The sequence below is a fragment of the Xylocopa sonorina genome, chromosome 5 (assembly GCF_050948175.1).
Source record: "Xylocopa sonorina isolate GNS202 chromosome 5, iyXylSono1_principal, whole genome shotgun sequence".
Taxonomy (NCBI): Eukaryota; Metazoa; Arthropoda; class Insecta; order Hymenoptera; family Apidae; genus Xylocopa; species Xylocopa sonorina.
The window spans coordinates 2,784,634-2,806,254 of NC_135197.1; the positions used below are offsets into that span (position 1 = coordinate 2,784,634).

The 21,621-nt window shown below is 44.2% G+C and overlaps 1 protein-coding gene across 5 annotated transcripts in view; it reads left to right on the top strand.

The window, feature by feature from the left end:
• Nucleotides 1–21,621, top strand: part of LOC143423605 (fibroblast growth factor 17) — a 127,267-nt gene that overhangs the window by 103,389 nt on the left and 2,257 nt on the right. For 4 of the 5 annotated variants that reach the window (XM_076895062.1, XM_076895060.1, XM_076895058.1 and 1 more), the window contains exons 2-3: nt 11,398–11,443; nt 15,001–15,133. In XM_076895062.1, the coding sequence (XP_076751177.1) occupies nt 11,441–11,443; nt 15,001–15,133 (136 nt within the window). In that variant the 5' untranslated portion in view covers nt 11,398–11,440. Of the gene's footprint in view, nt 1–7,653; nt 7,748–11,397; nt 11,444–15,000; nt 15,134–21,621 lie in introns of those variants that run through there. The other variant, XM_076895059.1, reaches the window with a different exon arrangement.

Below are 21,621 nucleotides of genomic sequence, written 5' to 3' on the forward strand. Positions count from 1 at the left end.
AGGAGCAGTTGTCTTCGTGTCGTCAGAGCGTACGCGCCCGTCCAGATAGCGTATGAGGGGGTTCGAGGAATGGTCGGGGGAGTATGGAAACGAAAGAGGGAGAGAGAAAGAAAGAGTTAAGTGATGGTGGGTGGGCGAGATGGTTATTTAAATGCCCATAGAGTCCATTAGAGATTACTGGCCGAACAACAAATGCACGCGTGGATGAGCCAGAACGAACGGCGATACGTCCCGAGATAAAACTTTCCTTTTACCGTGCCCGGTGCGAACGGCTTCCACTTTGCGCCGCGAACAATGTTTCGATGATTGCCACGGTATTGTTGCTTCTGGTCACAATGAGATTCACGATGGTTCGCGCCCCAGTAAATAACGGTGTATCGCGAAAGCGGCAAGTTCCGGGGGCTGAAGGCGTTGACGGGGTGAGTTCAATGGAACGATTTAAAGCGGGAACGATATGGTTCGATTTGATTCAGTTACGTGTCGGATTCAGTTCAATTGGAATCGCGAGATTGAAAGTTCGTCGATGTCCTTTTCGATTTTTCAACGATTGACGACTGAATATTTCGGTTGGTTAATTTATATGGTTGTTTTAATTCTTTAATTGTTCATTCTGTTCGAAAGTTTGTGAAAATTTCTAATTATAAAGGGAGGAGATGTTAAACAAAGTTGTCATGGAAACAACATCTATAGTTATTATACAATTGTATATATTTTAAGAGAAATTAATTTATTTAACGAATGCACCCCTTTCGGGAAATTATTTTCCAGTAACTTCTCATCTACACTTTTGTTTCTACAAATGTCCATCAAACATTCGACAATGTTGTCATTTTTAACCCTTTGCACTACAAATTTCTCAAAAGTATTTCAAGACTGACCACTGATACTTGCCTCTTGATCAGAAGGGTTTGAATATTTAAATCCTGCAAGATATATACAGCATTTCGTATCTGATTATAAATACATACATGTAGTAAATTTTTCATCCGATTCGGTAGAACAATACTTCCATTTGGTTAGAAAAATTCGCCTTTATGAAAACGGAACGTAATAAGAAGGGACGAAAGCGATATTACTTTGCCAGTTAGAGTAAGAAACCACTTAATTTACCTCGGTTCTTTCGCCGGGCGTTTCTTTCGCCCGCTCCGTTTCATTCACCAGCACACGCGTCGTTCGATTTGTTCGGAAGCGTGTCTAGCTTCCTCGAGATAAGAAAGAGTAACGTATTAACGAATACTTTCGAAACGCTCTACGTGATCTTCGGAGTAAACAATGGGGTCGACGAACGAGACGAATCGCGTTCGCCCCCGGGACAGATTTTACTCGTTTTCGTTCCATTCGCGTGAATAAATCAGTGGGACCACTTAGCCGGCTAACGATTTTCGTATAATTTTAGATCATTCCCCGTGAACGTCCACGGTGCCAACACAAAGAACGCCGACGCTACGTTAACGAAAGAGAGGCATATTCGCGAAAATACAACCATGTTTGCTGAGACTAATACTTAGCACATCGTTTTTCGCACTCGAACTTGCCCTGTTTACTCTCTGACAGTTAAAGAACGTATTTCGGAACGTATAACTTGGCGCTTTCGTTTTCAATAAAAATACGTGCACTGTGACACGTGCGATCGTGAAATGAGAGGAATGAAAGTGGTTAGAGAGGAAGTGTTCGAGAAATTTTGGAGGGGAAAGTGATATCACTTTAACTGGAAATTCTTGCACTCATAGATGCTGTCATTCCTTAAGCATGTGGCAGGTATCAGTTTTGTAGAATCGCTTGCGTAACGGGAAAGTAAATTGTAACTAATTTTAATCAATATACATTTAGTTTGCTCAGTTATTATAGTTTCCTTATAAGCGTTCCCAGTTTATTCTCAGTAACAAGATATTGAGTTGAAAATGAATCGCTCTCATTTTACTTATAAAAAGTGACATAGATATCGCAAATTAAAAGCGTAAACTGTATTTCGACGGTTACAGTTTATTCCAATTATAACTTAAGAACGTGAGTCACTAGTTCACTGCTTCAGTTGCGACGAATATCAATGAATGAAGCGACCAAACGCGTACAAGTCACGCGTTCGGAAAATGTGACATGTAAGTTTGTATGTCGACGCAACGAATTACACGTTAGAACGATTAAACGTAGTAAACGATCGTAATTATTGAACCATCGGTAAGCGTTTACGTGCTTGAATCGTTGATGTCACTCTGGCGACGTTTCGCGCCCTTTTGATGAATCATGTTCACGCTAACCGGCTAATGAGTTCAAGCGATGCGCCGTTGCACGAATTGCTCTACTTTTTCTAGTTACGCCAGTGACATAACACTGACTTCATTGTCTCTAGGTGAATAACACGAAACTGCCAGAAGCGGCGCTTGCAATAATTCCATCGTCATTTTACTCCCTCTCCAATCGCTTGTACGCGACTAAAACGTAACGACGCCATAAAAATGAAATATTTCTCTCTGTCTGATGCAAAATTAAATATGAAGCGCATTCGAAGTACCTCCGTCAGTCGCTCTACAGATTGACAACGCGAATAAAATTTTTCCTCGAGTACGAGCAATCTCTGTTCATAATTGCACGACACGCTCGAACCAACTTTGACCCCGAGGCGAAAGCGAGAAAAGTTCGTTCGACGCGGGCTGTCTATCGGGAAATGTTGTCACGTTCGAAATTCCCAGACGTCGGTCACGAGGGAACGCGAACGGGTAAGGCCACCGGCGGGTTATCGGCGACGAAATGAATTCCTAAAACTCAATTAACCGTGCCCTCTTCTTAACTGGCGGTCGCTTAACGAACGGGACGAGCCGAGTAATGAATGATCCCGCAGGACGCGCCTTGTTTAGTAGTTTGCCCCGAGCCGGCGGACGCTCGAACCCGATATCCGCCCTAAGAGCCTTCGAGCTATCCAACCCTTTTAAGTAGACCTAAGTAAAACGCCAGGAATGCGGGGAACAGCTCGATGGTGCTCGATCGACGGGGTAAAAGATCCGTTTCCCGGTGATTCATCGCCGGCTACTTCTGGTGACACCAGCCATGGAAGAGTATACAGCGGAGATTAAACGGGACGGCGGTGACGGGATCGAGCATACAGGCTCGAAGCTGACAATGAGTGAATAGCTTCGAACAATTCGTGGCTGGACGTTTAAAGTCATTTTAAAGGAATGATAACCTCATTTTTCTTTTTTTTTTCTACTATTTAAATGTTTCATTTTACTTTTGCACAACTGCTTTCGTATGGTATCGTTGAGTGAACAATTAAGGCGATTCGAATTTATCAGAATTGATCAAAAAGCACAGAATGTGATTTTAAAAACGCTTGTGATTGCTATGATCCAAAGTCTCATAACTTCAACTGAAGGGTAACATCAGATTTGTTAAAAAAGTTTGCTAATTTTTCCTGCCTAGCAATCGATAGGTAGTAAAAGATGAAAGGGTGTAACCAAAGCATATTTTAGCATATTTATAAGTAATTAATTGACTTGATCGCCTAGCATCGATCTCCGAAAATGTCTGCGGCATTTAAGAAATCGTTCGTTATACGATATCTATAAATAACAACTGTCCGGCTCCACCCTGCGCCATTATCGGTACCTAATCGCAGTTCTTTCGATCCGCGATGATTTCCATCAGAAAAAGAGGGTGACGAGTGCCCGTGTCAGAATGAATGTGACGCCGGCGGAACGTCGCGGCTCCGCGGCAAAAACCGCGTCGCGTACTACACTCCTCGCGTGTGGCTCCCTTCTTCCTCTTCCTTTTTTCGTCCCCCCCGGCTCTTTCCTCTTCCTCCTGCCGCGTTCCACGTCCTCTTCCCGCACCAGGTTGTCTTCTCGACCGTGGAACACTTGACGCGCGAGGACGGTCCTCCATGTAACGTTCCAGGATGCGTTCAGTCGCTTGCTCGTCTCCTTAGCCGTTCCGCGTAAGCCGGGCGACGCTCGACGACCACTATCTGCCACTTCACGGCTGCCACCAGCCACCAGTCCACGAGTGTTCTTCCCGTCGCGCAACCACGACGGCGGAACAGAGAAAGAGCGAGGGGGAGGAGAGAAAAAAAAAATGCCCGGTTCAATCAACGAGATAATTTGCATGCCGCGCGTACGCGACGCGGAAAAGAACATACGGGAGTACGAGTCCGGCAAATTATGGATTTAGCGGGCTGGCCCGCGATGACGAGTCCCTTGGCGCGTCTGCTGATATTTCGCGGAACGAAAAAATGTGTCAACCACTCGTTGCTGGATGACTCGACGGTCGGTTTGGTGGAAAAACGCGACTGTTTCGAAAAATTTCTACCCAATTAAGCGGAGGAATTGATGTATGCACGCGTGCCGTGTTTTTGCGGAAGCGTGACAAAGTCTCCTACGCAGATATAGTGCATAATTAATATTTATTCGAGATGAGTGCTCGCATAGTTAGTCATCTTTTATAACAGTAGTTACTACTATGTAGATATGTCGTTTTTTCTTCTTCTTTTTTTAACGCTGAATGCAGATTTAGGTATTGTCTATCGCGAATGGAATGTCCGCTGCATTTGAGAGGGGGAGTGTATCGATCAGAAATATCTGAATCGAGAGGAGCGTTCGAGTAAAAGTATAGTAGTTTTTCGTGCGATTAAGTGTGTCAGTGGGTTTTTCGGGCATTCAAATGGTAATCGATGCGACACGCGCGATCGATCGTGAAATGGAATGCTTTATGGTGAAGCGAGGGGGATGGATTCGAGTGTCGAAGATGTTAAGACCCCTTTAAGCTGCGAGATTACGGTTTTACGACTACCATGACAAGCCCTGGCGATAACGTGCTACTCTGTTGACGTAGAACTACCTTCACGCTTCGGAAAACACAACTACGGATAAGACTCGTGGACGGTCGGAATTTCGCTGTAGTACGACTTTCAGATAAGTTTTACACGCTCGGGCATTACAAGTACCATTGTCCAGAAACGTGTAACAAATGGATAGAACGGGTCGAATAAATTATAGCCTACGCTCGTGAATTGCGGTAGAAATGACAGAATTAGAATCGAAAAGATAGAGGTCTGCGTTTTCGTGTAATAACGATCTAGATAAGTCGTACAAGGATATTTACGTGCAACTATTCTCCGAAGCAAATCCATAAATTTGTAACAAACGCGCACGTCAAATGACTAAGCATACCGATTTGTCTCTTGTTCTAGATTTTAAATTAAAACAATTTTAAATCAAAATCTCCGTCATTAAATATTAAGAGTACTCTCTTAAATTTAAAAACAATTGGAAGCAATTATAGTAACCCACAATAGTAAATAGAAATATATTTAAATATACTTCTCCGTTCCTCTATACAATTTCTTCATTTTTATTATTTCATATAATTTATGATAATTTCATTATCACTGTAAATCACAATGTTTCTCTATAAAAATAACACTGTTCTCCAGCACGGCTCATCCTTCAAACTCTCCTTGATCCACCGTAGCGCGCAAGCCACCGGGGCAATTTTCTACACGGTTGAACACCTCGATAAAGATGAACGTAACAAATGCCACGGCGTCGAGGATTGAGTTGTCCGTCACGTTTTCTACGCGCGGCAACAAATTGCCACTGGCGTCCTATCGGTCCACGAATTGAGCCCGTAGAATGATTTGTGGCCGGCTTTTGGCGGTGGAATTTGTAGAACCTTGATCGGGGTTGCGTTCCTCGTTGGGCACGTTGAATGCGCCGCGCGTAGGTCGATAGGGCGCGTCGCGGAGCAACGATGATCGGTCACGAGGAATTCACCGGTGGGCCGTTTGAAATTTCATTGACACGCGTGATTTGTCGCGCGACTCGCCACGCTTATTTAAGAAACGACCCGGGTCCTCGGCTATTGTCGACGCGACGCAGGGCTGAAACTTTTGTCGTGGACTTGGATGCGCTAGCCGGGAGTTCGCTGCGAGTCGGCTCGTGCTCGGGTCGCTAGGAAGGTAGTAAATTTCGTGGTTTCCTCAATGGAGACGTCGATGCTTGTCTGCGGTTTCCCGTAGCGGCGGAGGCTTTCGGAGTGATCGATTTGTCGCTGGGAAAATGGCTGCCAATAAAGGACGCGGCACGGAAATGTAATGTATGGACTAAAAGGTGATAAAATGCTGCTACGATGGAGAATGGCTCATTTGCTTCTGCCGCGTATCGATTTATCGAAAGTTGGATATTTGCGGAATATCCGTTAATTCTGATACTGTTCGATTCGTCGTTCTAACTTGTTATCGTGGTTATGTAAAAAAGTAATCAACGAAAACACTTGTCATTAGGAAGATCACGGTACAATTGTACAATGATACAATGATCCAGAGATTTCGGTATTCTCTCTATCGTAAATCGATTATCTCTGTCGTGAATTGATTAAATTGCTAATTACATCGACGAAAGGAAAGGATGTGTTATACGTTGGATAGCAACGTGGAACTTGTCCGGCTGTTGCTGACGTGCAATGTAAATCAGGCGCTATACGCACACGTAAGAGAGGAATCGACAAGTACAGCAGGAATTAAAGATAGGACCAAGCGAAAGGGGTCTCGTCTTAGAAGAATGACCACCGAGGCGACGTTGGTTGTTAGGGTGGACGTAGGAACCGTCGTCCACGAGATCCACGCGGGGCATTTAGCCGACAGGCGGTGTCCAGCTGAGAGCCATTGGCGTCGGGTCGGTAGCCGCGTTTTTCATCGACGTGTCGGGGCCTATTCAAGTGTTGGCAGTTTTTCACGCGGCAGGCGTACAAATATCCCCACTAAAATCCCCTTTAGATGATTCCCCACGTGGCCGGGGATGTCACGCCGGATTGTACCCTCGGCAGCATTCATCGTGGTGATCTCGCGCCGGTGACAACAAATCGCGCGACCGTGCTCCGTTTCCGTGCTCCCGAATCAGAGTTCCTCGCATAGTCGAGGACCCCTCGCGATAACTGTGACTCACCGACACGTACAGAGACCATCTACAGGTTTCTTTCGCTCTCACGTTTCGTTCGACGATTATTGTCTGCCATTTTGGTGTCCGATCGCGAGTGGCTGATCAGTTTTCCAGTTGACACCTGTCATCCATTGGTGATAACACATTTGGTGATCATTGGCGCGACTGGATCGAACATAGAATCGTCTAGACATCGCGTTTTACGCAGGACCATCGACCGAGCATCGTGAATTAGTAAAGATTCGCATGTACCGATAGGGACCGTTCAATTTGGACAATTTCCCGCCAGCGTTGCACGCGTCTGCGTTACGTCAGCGTTACGCAGTGATTGACTGCGATACCGACATAATCCAGGCTTAATCTCGATAAACTCCTCAAACAAATTTCAACGCCTCGATAGAAGAGTTCGTTTCAACAATGCTGAATCTATATTGTTCCGTATGAATCAGTTGCGCGAAACGTTCAATATCGCGGTGCTTTTACGAAGATTTGCCCAAATGACATAACGTTGCCGGCGAGTTTCCCGGGAATTTCGATTAAATTTATTGTGTCCGGGAACGTTCACGTCGCGTATCGTTCGGAGTGTCGTTGCTCGAGCGAATGTATAATACCGTGCGACGTTTATCGGCCGTAAATAGTGCCGACTCCTTTGTAAATCTAATGAAAAGTTAACCGATCGGTGGGAGTCCTGAGTACACGAACGGGAGGGAATATTTCAGCGTTTAAGTCGGATCAGTGTCACGATTCCCCCTTACTTACCGCATGGATTGAGATGACACTTCAAAGTGGTGACGCGCAGATATGTTTAAGACGAATTGGTGAGTTATCGCAGATTTAATGAAATATTTAAGTGTCTCGCGAAATAGCATCTGAATTAGACCGGAATGAATCATTATTTCCATAGAAGTTTACATATCTCATTGCTATTTTAATCAGACATTATCAGCGAGCTGTAGTTTCTACTTAAAACAAAATTATGATACGCGACACGTCGTACTACTGTTGCTCTTCATATATTTTCTATAGTGATCTTAATCGCTGTTAAAATAATTCATCCTTTCCTACTAAAGTTATTTAATAACGAAACACAGTCTATCCATTGAACATCGTCCTCACGATAGAAAATTTAATCAGAAATTTGAAGATCGAACGCGCAATCACGCGTCTCGGCTGTTGGTGACGTACGCGCGTGATGGAAGTCTCCGGAATGGCGGAATCGCCCCGAAGACCCACCTTCGCGTTCGGCCTCGATGACTCTCCTCGCCAATACTAGAAATACTGGAAATACTGGATTTTTCACGGAGAGCATGCTGTTTATTGCGACTGGTGCCACATAGTCTACGCTGTTAGAAATTTTCCTCGTTAACGTCCTCTCGTAACAACCCCCTTGCCGCGCCCGCCCCTCCTCGCGCGGCGTCCAGTGTTGTTTTAACATTTTCTCCGTTACATAACGTCTGGCGAGAAAATTGAATATCAACGTATGCAACACCTCGCGATCGAACCGCGGAGCGAAGCCTATTCCTTCCTCTGCTCGTTTTGATCTATGGTCGTTTGCGAGATACGGTTAACCCGCGCTGTCAGCGAGGTGCTACTGTGATTAAGTTGCCAATTATGTAAGCCGATATTGCGGAAAATGGAGAACTCCAAATCAACAGTAGCTGCATAATACACGAGAAACTGTTGTTGAGTAACGTAATCAATCGTACCGCTTCTCAGTTTCTTTAGCCATCAACAAAATGGAGATCGGAGAACTGGTGATCGCTTAACCGAAACCAAATTTCAAATCATCAGGATTTTTAAATATAATCCTATAATTTCATATAAAGTTGATCAGCTTTTGACAACTATGTGTGTGTATAGAAAGTTACACGAAGTATCTACAGTGGTCGCAGTAGTGCAATTAAACCACGAAACTTGAGTCGACTACGTTTGTTACACATACAGTGCCATGTATCATCGTAGCAATGACTCGATGATACACGTATAAGAGTATATATGCGTTATAATCAAACTAACAATCTTCTGTATCATAATGTAAAAAAAGGAAAAACCTGGCTGATTCGAAATTTAGTATGTTTGTCATTAACATAAAAATCGAATTCACACGAGAACTCCGCATTCTTCATAGAATGTACCCTTAAAAAGTCTACGCTATCATTACGAACTTTTTCTACAACCAGTAAAAGAAGTTCCTACGTGCCCCTTCCGCAGGGGTAGCTATTAAAATCGCGCGATATTTCCATATCCTCGCTCGAAACGAGCCTACAACTACCAAAGTAATTCTCAAGCTCGTAACGTGCCAACAACAGAATAACAGCGTCCATTGCGCGCGAGTACGCGTCGGAGCACAATCGGAAAGCGAGTTTCCCAGGAAACGAAATTACACGGTGTCACGCGAAGTAACAGTTCCTCGGACGGCCCGATGGAGGAGTTTACTATCGTTTTCTACGAAGATTCAGCTGACGCGGGACGAAATAAAGTAAACGATTTAAGAGCGTTCGAACGGCAGCAGCCGGATTCCTCGGGGGCGCATCACGGCGCGTTCGAAAGAAGGTAGGCGGGATGACGCGAATTGAAAGCACAGCTTGATCTGCTCAGCTGGACTACTCTAGACGAATTCGAGCGAACTGGTAGCGGACGTTCGCAGCCGTGATCGTTGCTGGTGTTGCTGGTCACCTGTGCTCTGTAACACGAGATTCGTTCGCGTATTATGCAACGAGTTGCAGCGGCTCACCGCACGCACCTCGTATGCAACTGGGTTATTATTTACAACCCGCGCCGCGCTCTGCGTCACCCGATTTCCCCTTTTCGTATCGATTAATTTAATTGAATCTGGGGGAAAGTAGCTGCATTTTTTTTTTCAATTCTTCGATCAATGATTTTAATTCTATCGGTCTGCGATATTAATATGTGAAATTTTAAGGGTAAATTCAGTTTACAGTTCACTTGCTCGTGCTTATCAGCATGTTCTTTCATTATCTTCTTGTAGTTAAATGCTTTATGTGTGCTAAGTCGTTAGAAGAATCCTAGATAATAGCTTCATAAATCTGTATCCGTTGCTTTTGATTATCCAGAATGTGGTGTATCGTTGATCTTAAACTGACGAGATTAGAATCTTTAAGGCGACATTTGTGTACGTTTCTCGAATGAGAAATGAATTGGAACATTAGCGTGAGAGCATACTAAATGAAGTTATAAGGAAGCAAGATCGTAACTGCCACACAATTACGTAACAGAGGCAACTCGCTGTAGATGCGAGAACCTCTGCACTTAAATTGACGTTCGAAATTAACAAATCGGGGTGAGGACATTTACGCGGCGCGTTTTAATTTCGCGCGTAAATTGGCGGGCCGTTTGAAACGCGGACTCTTTCGAGGCGGCGATCAATGAGAAAGTTCGCAGACCGTGGAAAGTGAAACCAACTTCTTTGCTAGACCGATAACGTGGCCATTGATGCGAAATTATACGGCGCTTCCGGGTGATCGTATGTTTACTCTGTTCTCGAGACTTACGCTCGAGTGGGCAAAATACCGAAGAAACCGCTCTAAACGAACGAATCATAAGACAAGGAAATTAACTAAAAATTTGGTGGCAATTTCTCCATTTCCTGAAACATTCCAAAATTTCTAATATATCAAAAAGCTCGAAGTCATAAATCCGAGTAGTTTAAGTCACTTTTGCCGACAGCGCAGATGTAAAGTCTCATCTCTTTACTCCACGATCTTATTGTTTTTACGTAGAACTAACTGTAAACCACATTGGATACGTAAAATACGAGTATCCAATTCGTATGCAATTTCCGTACAATCGTGCAACGTTGGAAAATCTCTTTATGTGTGATCCAATGATGGCGCGTTCGTTTTTCGCCAAGCGAAGGGTTTAAAATAACATATTGGCGAGTGTGTCCGTAATCTGATTAGCCCCCGGTTAACAGTCGCGGCGCGCAGCTCCGCTCGGAAGAGTTAGGGAAGAAGGCTGCATTGACATTCCATCGGTCAAAGAAATATCGTTACCATCTCGAAAGGAGGAAGATAGAATCGTGAAACGGCCGCGCGCCACAATCTGTCCGGCGTAATTTGTTTCCACCGCTAATTATCTCGTATATGTTTTCCTTATCTGTCAGAAGCGATCCGCCGCATCGTACGGTTTCAATTTGTACCGCTGCTAATAGTAAACCTCCGCCGCCGCGGTACCCACGCTCCGTAATTATGCGAAATTTATTTGCATACGATAAATCACGCGGAGATCGGGCCCGATTAGGCTTGCGTGCCACAAATTGAAATCTTGCAAATGTAACACGGCAAATACCAGTCGCTGAACCCTTTTCCTCTGCGCGTGTCTCTGCTATGCGCGCGACGCGTGCAGGTCGAACGGCTTTTACCTTCTCTCTTTCTCTCTTTCTGCTTTACACGCGCGTATCTCAAGTGGAGAACCAATAATTAACGGGAGCGTTTCTCATTTGTTGCAGGTTACCACAGCTTGCCGTTTTAGTGAAGATTTTGTGCCTCCTGATGGTAAGTGCCACTCGTTCTCCGCTACAAAAAGTATCGCTGTCCCGTTCGCTTCGGACAAGTTTATTTACGTAATTATCGTACACCTCTCTGTCTATAACGAGAGACGTTACGTAATAGTTCCAGAGTTCGAAGAATGGAAAAATGTGTAAATAAAAAATAAGTTGTTTGTCCCGAGTATCGGCGCGTAGAATTAATAGAAGAAAAGTTCTGGAGCGATTGAGGGTTTATTCTGAAATTCGTCTGGTAATTTATTTTAATCCGTTCGTGCAATGTGGTTGACACAGTTAAAAAATGACTCATTTACGTTGCGTGCAACAACTTTGTTCAACCCCTTGCAATTCTGTGAAAAAGTTAGAATCGATATTCGACTTCGATCCCTCCACTTCAATTATAGCATACCAAATTTAATACGAAAGCACGGGAATTTAATTAAATCATCAACAGCATTTAAAAGTAGCCTGCCAGATACGAATCGGACGGAATGAACTACCAAATCTATCCAGAACTATTACTGATTAAATTCTACTATCTAAAGAATCATGCAAAGCTCCTGTACTCCACTTTATTCGCGTTACAAATTTCTTCTACCATCGTTGGTACAATTAATTCTTCGCCAAAATACTCTAGACAAATTTTTTACGATGCTCGCTCTCAATCGCGCTATCCTAAATCTAAATAATTGTAACAGGGCCATCGACTCTATATCCGTATATATCCTCGCCCGCTCACAAAAACCGAACACACGGGTCAGCGTATTACCATACTTTACATTTGTGCTAAAAAGCGGTGCACGGTACGTTACGTCCGGAATAGTTTGAAAAATACAGTCCGCTCTAACAATATACCGGGCGTAAAAACGTCCACGATAGAAATACGAGCCCCAAATATCCACATGCCTCCGTAATCCACGTACACAGGAGAGATACGACCGTTCCAGTTCCCGACAATTACATTCAAAAAAGAATTCCGGCCATCCCCGGGGAGTAGGGTGGTTTTCGCTGTTATGTTCATAGTTCGGAGGGAAACGCCGGGGTGGCCTAGATACGGCGCCTCTAACGAGCCGTGTAAAATTTGAACGAGGGCTTTGGCCACGTTCGCGCGGAATCCGTAAACTCGCATACTTATTCGACGGATACGCGGGCGGATACGTGTCGGGTCTTTGTGCTGGGAACGGTGACTAGGTCAGATCGAAGATACTCGTTGCACGAAGAGGCCGACGCTTCGGCAGGATCGCGTGCCGAATGCCGATCTAGGACATTGCGAGTCGGGGATTACCTGTGCGCACGCTTTACCTGTTGTGGACTAGTAACGATCGTTGGCGTGCGGGATGCTTTTAGGGTAGCTACTTTCTAATTACACGCAAAAGGTTTTCCGGGACTGAGCATTTTTGAAAAAGTTTTTCGTCACTGAAAAATGTCACGTATCAATTCCTTACAGTTGTACAAATCGTCCTGAATAATTATTGGAGATTTATTGAGCTTTCTGGTTGCCAACTTGGTTTCTTTGCAATTGCTTCTCACTTTTTCAGTGAAACTACAAATCTTATCATTCGTGAGTGGACATTTTTCATTTTGATCTAGATTCTGCAATTTGGGTCTCCATCCCGCGTGAAACGGGGTTATCTAGATCTGTTCTGGTTTTAACGATTTGCTTCTAGGCTCGAATATGCCAAACTGTGCGGCGAACTCTTTTTTCTGCCGCTCTATGTTCTCACAATTTTATAGCACTTGTGTTCTGTTAATTATCTCAATTTACTTAGAGGCTTGATTTTGACAATAGAATTCTAATTAAACGTAAGTGCTCAATTATAACGAAGTTAATCGAAAGTTCTTAGCGATTTATCGCAACAATTTAAGAGGTGAAATAATTGTCGAAATTTATTTTAGGACTGGCAGTTGCCTACAGTTGTATCCTCTGTTTTAATCTTGATTATTCGATCTTCCTGGAAAACTTCAATGAAGGCTACAATCATTCTTTATGACAAAATAATAGTTAAGTGAGAATTTAATGAGTTATAAAATCCTTAAAATTGCAGAAAAAACATCACTCTTGTTCAAAATTAAGTATTACTTCACTTTTCTTAGAAGGCTTTTGAAACGATCCGAAGACCACACGACACTATTACAATGGTGACGTGGAATTAATTAGAGAACCGTGGGTTTATCGTTGCATACACGAGACTGCAATGCGGCAACGTGGAAATGCGTCGCGTGCAGCAACCTCGTCGTTAGAAAAAAACTTTTAACCACAGCCGTACGTTTAGCGTTTAAGGGATACGAGAGCAACGCGTTCGTAGCGGTCAGTCTTATCCTCACTTTCAACTGTGGTCGGTTTCACGGAGAGATTGAAAGAGTACGAGTTCTCGCTTTGAGGTTCGAGTTCCTATCTGGATCTCATTTTGGGGATCCATTAATTTATTCTGACAAAATTGAAACTCGATTCAAACTTTTATTTTTGGACACCATTGAAAGATTGTAAAATTGGAGATGATAAACTAGCTCGTATCAAAATAGCAAAGAAGATAACGCACAAATTACGTTCGATTTCCAAACAAAGATTCGACAGTTAGACGTACAGTTTGCATAATTAACGGAACGTTATATATTTAGAATAAAAGAGAAGTGGGAAAACTTTATGACTGTTTAACTGTACAAATCCCCGAAACACTTCTGCGCTTTGCCCGAGAGAATCTTCTGTCTGGCCATCATAACATTGTTATGGCGCCATCACTGGAATAAAAGAAGTGTCAGATTCTACGACCATTAATGGACAGCTCGTGTTCGCTCGTTAACAAATCTTGCCGTCATTATACATCTTTTGTGGTCTTCCCTCTAACGACGTTCCTCTGTCCTCCTCCGACACCGTGGATTTTTATTCCCGCGGGTGAACCGCAAAAAGGATCCGCGTGAACGACTCGAGGGATGATTCGGTGCCGCGATATGTGAATCAGCCGTAAAAATGTTCCTCGCCGCGGTCGTGAAGGATTCCGTGATGGTTTTAACGATTTCGCGTTCGGTCGTCGGACTGGAAACATCCCCTGGAATTCTTTCTCGCCCTTTCGTTCTCCTCGAGGCATTTCGAATTGATCCGTCCGTTTCGACGATGACGCTGCTCGTCATCGGTTCTTAAATATCGATTTTTCAATAACACGCGGAAAACTTGCAGCGGATATCTTTAGATTGTTCGTTAAAATAGATGTTATGATGGGACACTAAAGTTTTAACGAATCTTCCGCTACTTTTATGCACGAATGTAAAGTCTGACTTGCGACGCCGCGATAAAATCGATCGAGACGAGAAGGAGAATCTCGTTTCTGAATACGAATATACACGAATTGACTATTGAAGTTATATGAAATCGGTCAGATGTCTTTATATTTTCTTGAGGGATGATATCTATGAAACGTACGATGTAATCTTGTAATTCGAATCTTCTTTCACGAGCTTGATTCTCCTTCGTCGAAAGAAACGTAAGTTGTTATTACGCGGGGGATGTAACGTTAAGGATGCGTGTTTTCACGAAGATTTGATCGATGCAATGTTATTTGTCAATTACAGGTGGTAATGTGCGGGGCGGTGCCGGCAATGGTGCGCTCCGTGAGTCTTTACTCGACTTGCAGCAGCGGCAATGTTACCGTGATGGGCCACAAGATCAGTGCCGTAGAACGCAATGATCACAATGCCCCTTACCGTAAGTAACATCACAATTTTCACATCGTAGCGATTAACTGTTACTTCCACTTGAACCGTGCCAGTTATTTCACAAACTATCACTTTCTCTGGCGTCCAAACGATATTACGATCAAAAGAATTCTAATCTGTCGAAGTTGAAGACTTCAATGGCATAGATTTCGATTGATGAACACGCGTCGATTAAAATCGTACACGGTTCGAAACAGTAACGATTGCGACCAAAACATTATCAGCAAAACGCGCGCGTCCAAACGAGATCGTATTAAAACCAGTGAAAGGTAACAGGAATCGGAAGCCTTATTAATAAATCGGCCGAGCGTAATTTATTGTTAACGCTTTGAAACGAGGCCAGCCACGCGACAGCGACGTATAAACGGCTTTCGAATGAATTAATCGTCGCAACGTGTGCGGTCATTGTACAGGATCGGTTAATTGAATCGAATTGAGTGCTCGCCCGCGACGGGCCACTCGACCGTGACGTTATCTCCGTCGATTGATAGTTTTCTAGACCAAAAAAGGACCCCCGTGAGAGAGATTAGTGCGCTCCTCGAGGAAATAAACGTCCTAACTCGTGGCACTAAACATGGTAATTTATAGCGATCCTTATCCATTGACCCAGGATCAGGGCCTTATCTCCGTTGGCGTTCGCTACCAAGCGCCATCCTGGGTCCCATCCGATCTCCACCTTTATCTTTACGAACTAATAACCGAGCTCTATTTGCCGCGGGACGGACCTAACACTCAGGGACCGAAGGGAAAGGCCGCGCGAGGGCGAAGCGGAAGAGAATTCTCGATGAATTACAGCGTCTCGTTCGGTCGCGATTGTTTTCGACTAGACGCTGTTTATCTCGCCATTGGCACTGTCGAGACGGACTCGTGCTCCTTTACGTAATTATTTATTGGAACCATCGTCGTCGCGCCTCCGCCGACCCCGGTTCACAGTCGTTTCCCTTGGAATCGAATTCTAGATATTAATGGGAGGTGCGGAGGAAAACATTTCTGCTTTGACGATTCTCTGTAAGAAAGCTTTATCGCGCCTCCGTTTACTCGAATGTATAATGAAATAATTTTATGACCGATTGGAGCGTGATTTGCATTCGTTAATCTGTATTCTAAAATATTACTTACGTCAAACCAAGTACTTTAAAACGTTTTTTCAAATAACAAATAGATCGTGCTAGATACTGAGTAAATAGTTGTGCCCTTGATTATTAATAAAATGAGCAACATTTGCCATTTTGACAGAGAACGTTAATAGTATCCCGAATTATTCTAACAGTTCACAAGTACTCGTTCGTTTCTCCACCTTCTCCAACACTTCTGACACGGTACTACGATGTTGGTACCTGATCCCGAACCAATTTCGCAGCATCCCCGAATTTTGGAACACGCTCGAGGAGCAAAGCTGTCCGCCCAATCCGCGGCGCGAGTTCGAAGCGGCTCCTTTTCTGACTCCCGTTGACCGAGGTAGGGGCGAAAAGGACGGTCTGAAAGGAGGGAAGAAGGCTTGTGCAAACAGAGGAGCCAGTTTTCGCGCCGCACGCTGCGCCGCGTCCGCACCTCCCTGAGATCCATCACCATCCTCCACCTTCCTCCTTTTTCCACCTCTTTCCGTCTCCCGCTGCCACCGGCGCTGTTGCTGCCGTTGCTGCTGCACTGCCCTCCTCCACCTTCTCGTTCTGTTACCTCGCGTCTCCGCAGCCTCCGCCCGGCACTTTACTCCCGACAACGAGCCTCTCCTGACCGACGATTACTCAAGCTCCGTTCGTGAAATCAACCGACTCGACTCGACTCGACTCGACTCGACTCGACTCGACTCGACTCGTGTCGACTCGAGTCGACTCGGCTCCACGGAGGATTTCAGACACCGTGAGAGCGTCCTTGAAGCCTCGGATTCTAACTGCTGGCCGGGCGGCTACGCGAATTCCTCCGTGTGCCTGCTCGGCCGGGGGGGTAATTAGCTTCGCGTGGAAAATTGTTTGTTTGCATACTTGTCGCTAATTAGTCACCTCAGCTTTAAGGATCTGCTGTGTCTTGCAACTTGTTGCCGTTCCACGTCGCGTTCCTTTCGCGCGTTGAAATAGCATCACGAGTGATCCACGGCCGGTCTTCCATGTATCTGTGTATAGTAATCTTGTTCGAATCGAAGGGAACGATTAACGTCGGAGCCATTTCAGTTTTCTTCTTCTGCACGAAAAATTGAAAGACGTTTCCTCCAGGGGAACAGTTCTCTTAAGTTGCAACATAATTTAGGTAGAAATTGGAGGCTTTATAGGGATTTACAAGACGTCATTCGAATGAATCGATAACTACGGTGAAAGTAATTACTCCCTCAAGGTGCGATAGATTGTAACAACATAATGAAAGCGGTAATCTATGCGTGTCAAGTGTAACCCGATAATAACTATTATTGGCGACCAAGACAAATAATAATTACCGCCTCTTTATTATCCCATTGGGAAGCACAGTCCCATCCGTCGAAGCGGATAATAAATATAATTACGATCGATCCCTATGACATTTTTACCGCGCTAAACGACCTTAATCGATTCACGAAGAACTCTAATCTTCTTAAATGACCGTGCACCAGCATCTAGAACGGTAACGATATCCTTCACGAATGGACATCCGCTGTCCGAAAGCAACGGGAGAAATCCAAGAGGTGGGAAAGAGAAAATGGAGCGTATCGGGGGATGAAGAGAGAGAGAGAGAACGAGAGAGAAAGAAAAAGAGAGGAAGAGAGAGGGTTAACTGGTACATTCGTTCAGGCTGGAATTTAATTATCCTAGTCGCAGAGAACGGTGATTATCGCGTCAGCCGGGCAAATCAGGGCATCACCTGTCGTAGTTCCGATCCGTACTGGGACAACCGGTATACGCATATGTGTTCTTCTCATTTGCGTGCCGTTGTAATCTCGTGCGTTCGCCGCGGACGCTTCTGGACGCGGAGGACGCGTCCGGTCCCGGTATATTGGCCCGATCGTGCGTTTAGGTGTTAACGACAGGATCGCTATTATACGTGCCAGGCTTATAACAAGAACCGTGGTTATACGCGTTTTCTCCTCCTTTTGCTCTTTTTACCCTTGTTCCACTGCTTACGCGGTCGGTACCGGCCTACTCGCTTTCGCGTCATATTATAGCTTTCATAATGCCGACGCCGCGAAATTGTGGCGCTCCAGTGGTTCTCACGCAATCGTTTGTATTTATACCGTGCGAAAAAAATCGCAAAATCTTTCGCCTCGCTCTTGTACGGATCGTTTGCTCGTTTCTGGATGAAATTTTAAGAGTTGATTTCACGAACAAAAATAAGATGGAAATCAAGAATGGCAAAATTGCATTCGAGGCTTCGTTTTCGAGATAAGCGACTTTGTAAATTCGCGTCAAGCACTTACTTCGCGCAGCAGTGGTAGAGCACAGTCACAGTCATACGGAAAATCTTTTTACGCGCGTATTCTGCTTGGATTTGAAAGTCTTTGTTCTCGAGAATAAAGCTTCTACTGTAATTTTCTTGTTCTCGATGTTCGTTTTATTTTAGCTCGCAGAATCGCTCCTTGAAATTTCATTCCGTAACGATCGAAAATCCTCTATGCCGAAGTTCAAGAACGGTTCTTCTCGCGGGACTTCTTCATAAGAAACGGCCGATATCCTCGAAGGGTAAAAGATCCGAGGATATTTCGGTGGTTCTAAAAAAAAAGCTATTAGTTGCGAACCTATAACGAAAGGGGAATCGGTTCCTGTATCGCGAGGAGCACGTAGAAGTAATATATGGGATCCATTCTTCTTTCCTTCTGTCTCGCTCTTTCTCGCTTAAGCGCAGGGCCCATCCTACCAGTTATTATCGGGGGTAATCGTGCCTAAAAGCCGGTGCCCGCTTTTGATTAAAATTGGCTTTTAATTCATTTGGCAGCCTCTAATCTCGTGGCGGCTCCGATCAGAGAAAACGAAAGTGAGGGGATGAGGGAGGGAGAGGATACTTGGAGAACGGAAGACAGAGGTCCGTAGCGAAACGTAACATTTACTTGCTGCTTCTTCATCCCCCTAAATGTTCACCTCTTGAATGAGAGTATAAATGCCAACGCGTCTTAGCTAAGGATATCGTTTGATCCAACGATCACGCTTACGCGAATTTCATTTTTATTGCCCTTATAACATCAGATTATGACTTAGATAGCATTAATTATATTGGAGAAAGCAATTCCGACCTGAATTGGAATTTGTTAAATAAGGAAGGCGAAGGAGTTAATATGACGAAATATTCCACGTCCAATATTATCCGCTGTTAGGTACAATTTCCTCGAAGCCACGAGATGTTCTTCGAATCGAACGCGAAACTTGGTTGACAAGCGTTCAAGGAGAGGAGAGATTGCTTAGCGGTTGGTTAGACAAAACATCGCAATCAGTGCGCCGGTGACGTCTGTCTCGAGTCATCGTACGTCTGGCAAGTTCCTAACAAACTCATACACAACCGTCAACTGTCCGGAGCAACGTACCACGCCAGAACGAACTCGCTTCCCTTATTTGATAACGATAAGCCTCATTTCAAAACGAACCGTCCAAGTTTCGCCCCGATTGCTCCGACAGCGGCTACGCGGGTACTATATCGGAAGTGGAGGAGTTTGGTAATGGCTAAATGGAACGAGAGAGTACCGTGTATAGGGTAGAACGCGTGCATCATCCTAGAGTCGACGGTGTTAGTATCCGCTTGCTATATACTACTTTTCTCGGCTGCTACCGACCAGGTACCGCACACATACCTAGCGTTTCATAATGCAATGGAAAGCGGAAACAGGAAAATTCTAGACGATAGTTCCGAACTTGTTTGCCATACTTGCGACGGAACTTAGCCGTTGATAATGTCCATTATATTTCAGTATCCGCGGATTTTCTCAAACTTTTTAACTGGCGACATGGGTAACTTCTGGCTCGAAGGCGGCTTAAACGATTCTTAGCGTAATACATTCTTCGGCAGTTTTATCGAATTCGAGGAAAACGACGGCGCGCGACTTTATTACGCGGCAAGTTGATAAAAAAGTATTTTGATATGTTTATGGCCCCCTGGTTACGAATTAAGGCGAATATTAACCTTTGAATTCTAATCAATGCGAGTCATTTGGAATTTTATTCAATGATGCGATATTTTACATTTCAGTCTTTTTTTTTCTCTCAATTATTGAGGGACAAAATGATAATTAAGATACGAATAAATATTTTGCATTCTGTTTTAATAATTACAATGTAAAAGATTATATAAAAAGAAAACATTTAAAAAATCTATAAAATTCAAGGAAATTTTGCTATTAATTCCTACTTTTAACTTTTGTTTTGCAGTGAACATTTATAGGTAATTAAATAAATTGGAGCCAGCGAAACTCCAATTATAGAATCACCAATTACCAGACTTTTGATCCTTTATAAAACATAGTAACACCTCTTTTTCGCAGAATTGGTGGTAGCTTAACCAATCCTTTCGAGAAGCGCGTAGTTCATTAACTCGAATCACGGCTCGAGCAATTTTCGCGCAACCCAGATAAGATAAATTTAGTAGCGGGGAAAAGGACAAATTGACCCGGTGACTGAGAGGGACGTCACCGCGATAGACATCCGCTGAAAGGTGAATTCAATTAATTAAGAAAAGTGCCGTAATTAATTGGCGCGGCGTATAGAGAGCACGGTAGGTTTGTCAGAGAGAACAGTCTCAGATTAAGTCCTCCCGTGCTTTTTCTGGTTCCCGAAGACTGGTAGGAGGCGGTGAGAGAAAACGAAATGTGAAAGAAAAACGAAAGATGGAGAGAGAAAGGGTGAGGGAGACGAGGCAGTAGGGAGAAAGAGGGACTTTACGAGGCAGTTCGGGGACATTCTTGATTTCGATGTTGGGAAGGCACCCGACGAGAACCACTTGAATTTAACGAGGCTCCAGCAAATGGGCCACCCTGCAGACTTGCCTCCTTCCTTTTCTTTACGTACGATGCTTATACCCATTCTCGTGTGGTCCGCAAACAAAGGAGCCAGAAAACTCATAATCGTGACATCATATTTTTTCGACGTTTTATCAGTCGTATCTTTCCATGCCGCCAAGCGTCTCTATCAATCGTACTTTTCCCTCTCGTAATATGGACGGAAATTAATTGCGTCCGAAAACGTGCCAATTATACAAATTTCTTCTATCCATAACACAGTGCGATTCGAAAAACCCACAGATAATTGTAGACAACAAGCTTTTCACACGTTTCGGATTCAAATTGTTATCCGAGTCGTCTCCGTGTCTTTTGTCACACTTTTTAGCGCTAACGTACGAGACAACATTTTCCAGTTCGTTCATTAGACGAACAAAACAAATTCCGAATAGAGTATTCGCGCGATGCCCGATACCCAAACATTCCGCCCTTCCGAATCGTGAGCTCGAAAGGTGCTCCGCTGTGCACCTGTAAGCCAGCCCTTTCCTCTTCTTTTTTTCCTTCTTCTTCTCCTCTCCTCTTTTCCTTTGGTT